The following is a 6783-nucleotide window of genomic DNA, read 5'->3' as shown; positions in this document are numbered from 1 at the left end:
ATAGGCGGTGATGTGCAGATCGGGAGAACTATGGCGAAGATCTCGTGGCCTCCTCTCCGCTCCTCCCCGGAACCTCCGCCAGCGGCGGCTATAGACGGTTGCATGAGATGTCAGAGAGTGAGGAGTCACGTTGAAAGCGAGCTCTCCTGTCCGGTTCTGACCGGTAACGGACTCTTATTCCGGGCAGGGAAGCACAAGAGGAGAACGGAGCGGAGAGGAGGCCCGGATGGGATAAGGCACTAGCTGTGCTCAGTGTCAGCCAATAGCAGCTCAGGACGGGCCTGCTCACGAGCCAATCAGAGCGCGGCCGCTGTACATATAAGAGGCGCCACCAGCGCCGCTCTCAGAGTTTCTCTTCCAGGAGAGTTTTACTATTTGATTTCCGCAGCACACAATGGCAGAAACCGCGCCAGCCGCCGCTCCTCCTGCCGCCGAGCCGGCTGCCAAATCCAAGAAGCAGCCGAAGAAATCCGCCGCAGGGGGCGCCAAGAAAAGCAAGAAGTCCTCCGGTCCCGGCGTGTCGGAGCTGATCGTCAGAGCCGTGTCCGCCTCTAAAGAGCGCAGCGGGGTGTCTCTAGCCGCCCTGAAGAAGGCTCTGGCTGCCGGAGGGTACGATGTAGAGAAGAATAACAGCCGCCTGAAGCTGGCCGTCAAGTCTCTGGTCACCAAGGGCAGCCTGCTCCAGGTGAAAGGCAGCGGCGCCTCGGGCTCCTTCAAGCTGAACAAGAAGCAGGAGACTAAGGACAAGCCGGCCAAAAAGAAGCCAGCGTCTGCGGCCAAGCCCAAGAAGCCCGCTGGAGCCAAGAAAGCGGCGAAATCTCCTAAGAAGCCCAAGAAGGCTCCGGCCAAAAGCCCGAAAAAAGCAAAGAAACCTGCAGCGGCCGCCGCCAAGAAAGTGGCCAAGAGCCCGAAGAAAGCCTCAAAGCCGAAGGCCGCCCCAAAGCCCAAGAAGGTGACGAAGAGTCCGGCTAAGAAGGCGGCCAAACCCAAAGCTGCCAAGAGTCCGGCTAAGAAGGCTGTTAAAGCCAAGAGGAGTGCGGCTAAGAAATAAGCTGAAGCCGCCCATGCATTTACCCCCACAAAGGCTCTTTTCAGAGCCGCCACCTTCTCACCGCAGAGCTGTATTATCACTGCCTCGAATTCTGTTCTAGATAGCAGCGCCCCCATAGCGGCTACAGGGGACTTCATATCAGTTGGGAGTCTAGGGAGCGAGGGGGAGGCTGTAGAGGGGGAGTAATACGAGACATTGTCGCCGCATCACCCCCGTTACTGTTGGGCACTGTGACCTATACAACGTGTGTATGGATGCCGGGCTGAGTGTGAAGAGGGAGGGGACTCGCCGACCTAATGCATTTCCCATAAAAGCAGCACAGCTTCTATTGGGGGAGACTGCCGTGCAGCGTGGAGTGTGTGTTTCTGCGGACATATCAATGCAGGGAAGCAGCTGAGAACATGATTTCACAGACACCCGTACGTATCATGCTGAGGTAGGGCAAGCCTCTGCCGAACGCTGATTGGTCGCAGGCATCAAGCGTTTTGGCGGGCTAGTGGTTTGTTCGAAAAAGCCAATGAGATGTAGGGGGCGTTCTTTCTAAGAGCCAATAGGGAAGAGCAAGTAGGGTATAAAGGCTCTGCTCTTTCTACGGCTCCCATCATATCACATCTGTGTGCATCTCTACAGTAGAGCTATGGCCAGAACCAAGCAGACCGCTCGTAAATCCACCGGAGGGAAAGCTCCCCGCAAGCAGCTGGCTACGAAGGCCGCCAGGAAGAGCGCTCCTGCCACCGGCGGAGTGAAGAAGCCTCACCGCTACCGTCCAGGTACAGTGGCTCTCCGTGAAATCCGTCGCTACCAGAAGTCCACCGAGCTGCTGATCCGTAAGCTTCCCTTCCAGCGCCTGGTGAGAGAGATCGCCCAGGACTTCAAGACTGATCTGCGCTTCCAGAGCTCAGCGGTCATGGCCCTGCAGGAGGCCAGCGAGGCTTACCTGGTAGGACTGTTCGAGGACACCAATCTGTGCGCCATCCACGCCAAGCGGGTCACCATTATGCCCAAAGACATCCAGCTGGCCCGCAGGATTCGTGGAGAGAGGGCTTAGATCGGCTCTGGGCACCGCATGGAACACAAAGGCTCTTTTCAGAGCCACCAAATCCTCCTCAAACGAGCTGCATCCTGTCCTCCGCTGTCATTCTTCCGATTCCCTCCCCATTTGGGTTCACAGCCAGCCTGTCCGCAATAATGTGTCGTCAGCAGGAGGTGGTCTGTTAACCCCTTCAGTGACCTAGTCAGTACCTCGGGTAATTTATGCCATTTTCTCATATTTCCATATTGTAGAAAGAGACAAAGCGATGAAGTTGTCAGTGAGAGGCATCTATCGGTTCCTGTAGTCCGCCGGGAGGGAAGGGATTAGTGTTGAGGATGTATTTTATATGTGGATGTTATCTCATTGTACCAAGGAGAAAGAAAGCCATACAAAAACAACAATAATACTACACAATGACATGAGGCACCTAGCCAGGAGGCTTTTGAGAGTTGTAGAGGAAGCGGGTAAATTCCAAATTTCAAACGGTTCTGTGCTAAACCAATCAGCAAGGAAGGGGAGTGGCCAACATGTAATTGCCCCATTAGGAAGGCCTTAAACTTGCGTCATTTATTATTGTTTTCTAATTCTGCTCTTTCACCATAACACAAAGGCTCTTCTCAGAGCCGCTCACATCTTCCAAGAAAAGGCTGTAATCCAACTCCTTGTGGGGGGTTGCCGCTGATTCTGTCTGATTGCCAGTCTGATAATTGGAATGTCCCAGGTGAAGGAAGAGCTTCCTGGCCCGCGCGTACTTCAGGCTCTAGTCCCTTTTCCCTCCTACCGATAGAGAGGAGGAAGCAGGCTGCGGCGCACTGATTGTATGTCCTCCTTGCACTAAAGCATACGGCCTGCCCGCTAATCCGTGTAGTGCTACCATATTGGAGGCGTCCTGCACGGCCGTCCTCTCATATAGAAGTGCTGCAATTGCACCAAGATCTCCCAAGGACCCGCGGAGCCATTATTTTATATAGAGTTGTGGTCATAGCACCCAGCTCTCCCAGAATACTGCACTGACATCGTGTTGCAGGACTCTGGGAGAGCTGAATGATATAGCCGCAGCACTAAACCTAGGCAAGAGGGTGGCCCTGCAGATCTCTGAGAGATGCAGTCTGCGCCTCTATGTGAGGGGATGACCGCTGTCACTCTGGTCCCCGCCAGGCTATCTTGGCTCCCATTCCCACTGCTGCTGCTACTCTGGTCCCTGCACCGCTCTCGTTCCCTTTGCGGCCGCTGGAGTAAAAGGAGTCAAGAGGCGCCTGGACACCTCTACATGCGGAGCTGGGGAGTGTGAGGCTCTTCTCGTCATGCTCCTCCTCCCCTTTCCTGGCGCTTCAAGCCTCTCATTGTCAGGCATCCCGGGTTGCCTCCGCTACCCCCTTGTACCCACTACAATGCACTACAGCCCCCAGCATGTCATCCTTGGACAACTATGTCGTCTGCCTCCGACCCTTTGTGCACCCCACTGCTTCGGTCACACACACTCCATGTAACCCGTGTAATCACTGACGGGGCATCTGATAGAACGGCGATCAGGGCTGCCGGTATCTGATCAGCAGGGGATACACTGTGCTCAGATTACCGCGAGCAGCAACAGTCGCCGATTATCTGATGGCTTTATTGTCCGGTGCGGCGCCACTAAATCTAGGTAGAGCGCCGCACAGTGCCCACCAGTATGGAGGCGTCCGCGGGTGCTCTAGAGTGACGGCTCTTCTGCCCGCGGGTCACCCGGATGGTTTAGAGATCTGCCTATTCCCAGGACACAAGCTCCAGGTCCGCTCACTATCAGCTCCCCGGCCCGGCTGTCACGTATTCACCATTTCTGAGAGAACAGTTGGGGTTATCAGCGAGCTGCCGGGACGGGTACATATCGGGAGAAGCATGCGACCGGCGCTGTACACTCCACCGATCACACTCGGTTAATATCGCGAACTCCAGCGCTGGGTTTCTAAATATTCCCTAAAATGTGCTGGAACTGCACCTTGTCAGGGTTTCTCCCCGTCGGTGATCCTCCTAGTTGCTCTTTACCATCCGCAGCTTTCTTCTAATTCATCCCAGCTGCATTACTGGCGATATAAACCACGGGTTCTGAGCAGTCCGTCAGGGCCTCGTCCATAACAATGCTGCGGCCGCTTTGTCCTTTGGCCTTTGTGAGCGTCATTAGCCACGCCCAGTGCAGCTCATTGGTTCTTCCTCAAGTCTGGCCTCTATTGGGGGGCTTGAAATCTACCCAATTGGAGGAGAGGAGGGCGGAGCAGCAGGTTATAAAAATCAACAGAACTGCGCCTCCTCGTTATCACAACTTTCAAGTTGTTTTATCCTAATTCTGCTTTCCTGTGCTAGAAGATGTCTGGACGCGGCAAACAAGGAGGCAAAGTCCGTGCTAAGGCCAAGACTCGCTCATCCCGGGCAGGACTGCAGTTCCCTGTCGGCCGTGTACACAGGCTTCTCCGCAAGGGCAACTACGCTGAGAGGGTGGGTGCCGGCGCTCCGGTCTATCTGGCAGCAGTGCTAGAGTATCTGACCGCTGAGATCCTGGAATTGGCTGGCAATGCCGCCCGGGACAACAAGAAGACCCGCATCATCCCCCGTCACCTCCAGCTGGCTGTGCGCAACGACGAGGAGCTGAACAAGCTGCTCGGTGGGGTGACCATCGCCCAGGGAGGCGTCCTGCCCAACATCCAAGCCGTGCTGCTGCCCAAGAAGACCGAGAGCAGCAAGACGAGCAAGAGCAAGTGATCGCGCCGATCCCTCCATAGAACCAAAGGCTCTTCTAAGAGCCACCCACATGCTCCTTATAACAGAGCTTCGCCGCTTCTATGCTGTGATACTCGGTGGCCGGTACGCCGGCTGCACCAGGAAACTGTATAAATGTACAGGACTTTCCACAAGGAGGCAGAGATTGGGGCGGATGCCAATGTGGCCATCCCTGTCACCGGCAGAAGCGGACAATCGTCCTGCTCTAGGTGACCTCATGTCCAGAGGACGGGCGGCTGTAGGGGTTAACAGAGTCCTCTGTTTGGTCACGTATATACAAGAATCGGAACGCTTCCGTTGTGTTTCGGATAGAACACCCAGCTTTCTCAGGGTCCTGCGTGGGCCGTATGCTTACAAAGCGTTGCAGCCGCATCATCCAGCCCTCTCAGAGCTCTGCACGGTCGCCCCCTTAGAAGTGCGCTCATCATGTCACCCAGTTCACCACGGCCATGCCCCTTTTATGGAGGTGTAGCTATATCACCCAGCTTTCCCAGAGCCCTGCACGGCACAGGCTGGTTTTGGATTATAGTAAACCTACAGGGATTAGACGTCCTCTTGCGTTACGGGTGGAGCAGGTAGAGGATTCCACCGCCCGTCGTAGGGCTGGGATTAGGGGGTGTATCTGAGGGTTCTTTACCTCCAGCCCCGAGCGCCTCTATATCAGACGGCCTGGTCACTGATTACACGTGTTACATGGATGAATGGAGGACAGGAAGAGCGGGAGACGCGATCAACTGAGCGGGAAGTTCAAAATCTCCGGGGATCAGCCAATGAGCGGGAAGAATCTGACTATAGCCCCGCCCATAGGCGGCACTAAAACCACCCGACCTCCAACGGCAGGTCTGTTAACCCTTCACCGCACTCATTAATTCAGGCCCAGCTCCTCGCGTATTATAAACATAACCTGCCTGCCCTAAATAGGTTAAGGGGTTTAAAAGCGTGCCGTGACCGCAGCCTGAAGCGCACCCTGTCGGGGAGGCTGCTACACCCCGGCTGTATCATGTCAGAGCGCATAGACTATCACCGCTGCTGACGACCCCACAAGGAGTTGGATTACAGCCTTTCCTTGGAAGAGGTGGGCGGCTCTGAGAAGAGCCTTTGTGTTATGGTGAAAGAGCAGAATTATTAACCTCCGAAGCCGTAGAGAGTGCGGCCCTGGCGCTTGAGCGCGTACACCACGTCCATAGCGGTGACGGTCTTCCTCTTGGCGTGCTCGGTGTAGGTGACGGCGTCGCGGATCACGTTCTCCAGGAAGACTTTCAGGACGCCGCGAGTCTCTTCGTAGATAAGACCGGAGATACGCTTGACGCCTCCCCTGCGAGCTAGACGGCGGATGGCAGGCTTGGTGATGCCCTGGATGTTATCACGGAGCACCTTCCTGTGCCGCTTGGCGCCGCCCTTCCCAAGACCTTTCCCTCCTTTACCGCGACCAGACATCTTCCACGTTGTCAGTAGAAAGCAATAAGTGCTCAGCGCAGAGCCCTACTCTATATAGACAGGGAGCGGACCAGAGAGGGAACTACTGATCAGGGCCGTCATTGCGGGGCGTTTCTTTTAGTTGTCTAGCGTAAAGGCCGCTGGAGCGTGAATCCCTCCTGTAAAGCTGAGCCTCCAAGCGGGCATGGTCGTGTATGACAACAGCCGTAACTTGGTGGCGGCTCTGCAGCTCAGCAGCCTCACATACGTGCCATGCCTGGCCAACGTCTTCAATCTGGTGGTTCAGCGGTTTCTTAAAAACTACCCTCACTTGCCTGACCTGCTCGGCAAGGTGCGCCGCGTTGTTACTAATGCTGGGCTATGCCAATACTGCTGCTACGGAAATGTTACAGACGTCTGTCTATACTGTTACTAATACTACTCAAATGTTACAGGGGTCTGTCTATGCTGTTACTACTCAAATGTTACTGGGTTCTGCCTACGCTGCTGCTACTAAAATGTTACAGAC

At 55.2% G+C, this 6783-nt stretch overlaps 4 protein-coding genes across 4 annotated transcripts; 3 read left to right on the top strand and 1 right to left on the bottom strand.

The window, feature by feature from the left end:
• The first annotated feature begins 379 nt into the window (after positions 1-379).
• LOC136598624 (histone H1B-like) lies at positions 380-1051 on the top strand. The gene has a single exon (XM_066588732.1). It carries the CDS (start codon positions 395-397, stop codon positions 1049-1051), a length of 657 nt encoding a protein of 218 aa, XP_066444829.1. The 5' UTR covers positions 380-394.
• A 637-nt stretch (positions 1052-1688) lies between these two features.
• On the top strand, positions 1689-2099 carry LOC136598635 (histone H3). Its single transcript, XM_066588741.1, has one exon. It carries the CDS (start codon positions 1689-1691, stop codon positions 2097-2099), a length of 411 nt encoding a protein of 136 aa, XP_066444838.1.
• A 2322-nt stretch (positions 2100-4421) lies between these two features.
• LOC136598623 (histone H2A type 1) lies at positions 4422-4868 on the top strand. The gene has a single exon (XM_066588731.1). It carries the CDS (start codon positions 4428-4430, stop codon positions 4818-4820), a length of 393 nt encoding a protein of 130 aa, XP_066444828.1. The 5' UTR covers positions 4422-4427; the 3' UTR covers positions 4821-4868.
• A 1082-nt stretch (positions 4869-5950) lies between these two features.
• Positions 5951-6275, bottom strand: LOC136598639 (histone H4). The gene has a single exon (XM_066588745.1). It carries the CDS (start codon positions 6273-6275, stop codon positions 5964-5966), a length of 312 nt encoding a protein of 103 aa, XP_066444842.1. The 3' UTR covers positions 5951-5963.
• Between the last annotated feature and the right edge of the window lie 508 nt (positions 6276-6783).

The sequence above is a fragment of the Eleutherodactylus coqui genome, unplaced genomic scaffold (genome assembly GCF_035609145.1).
Source record: "Eleutherodactylus coqui strain aEleCoq1 unplaced genomic scaffold, aEleCoq1.hap1 HAP1_SCAFFOLD_99, whole genome shotgun sequence".
Classification (NCBI taxonomy): Eukaryota; Metazoa; Chordata; class Amphibia; order Anura; family Eleutherodactylidae; genus Eleutherodactylus; species Eleutherodactylus coqui.
The sequence above is the reverse complement of the archived record's forward strand: the minus strand, read 5'-3'. Positions and strand labels throughout refer to the sequence as shown.

Coding starts and splice junctions, on each gene's coding strand:
- LOC136598635 (XM_066588741.1), top strand. CDS start 1,689: ATGGCCAGAACCAAGCAGACCGCTCGTAAATCCACCGGAGGGAAAGCT.
- LOC136598623 (XM_066588731.1), top strand. CDS start 4,428: ATGTCTGGACGCGGCAAACAAGGAGGCAAAGTCCGTGCTAAGGCCAAG.
- LOC136598639 (XM_066588745.1), bottom strand. CDS start 6,275: ATGTCTGGTCGCGGTAAAGGAGGGAAAGGTCTTGGGAAGGGCGGCGCC.
- LOC136598624 (XM_066588732.1), top strand. CDS start 395: ATGGCAGAAACCGCGCCAGCCGCCGCTCCTCCTGCCGCCGAGCCGGCT.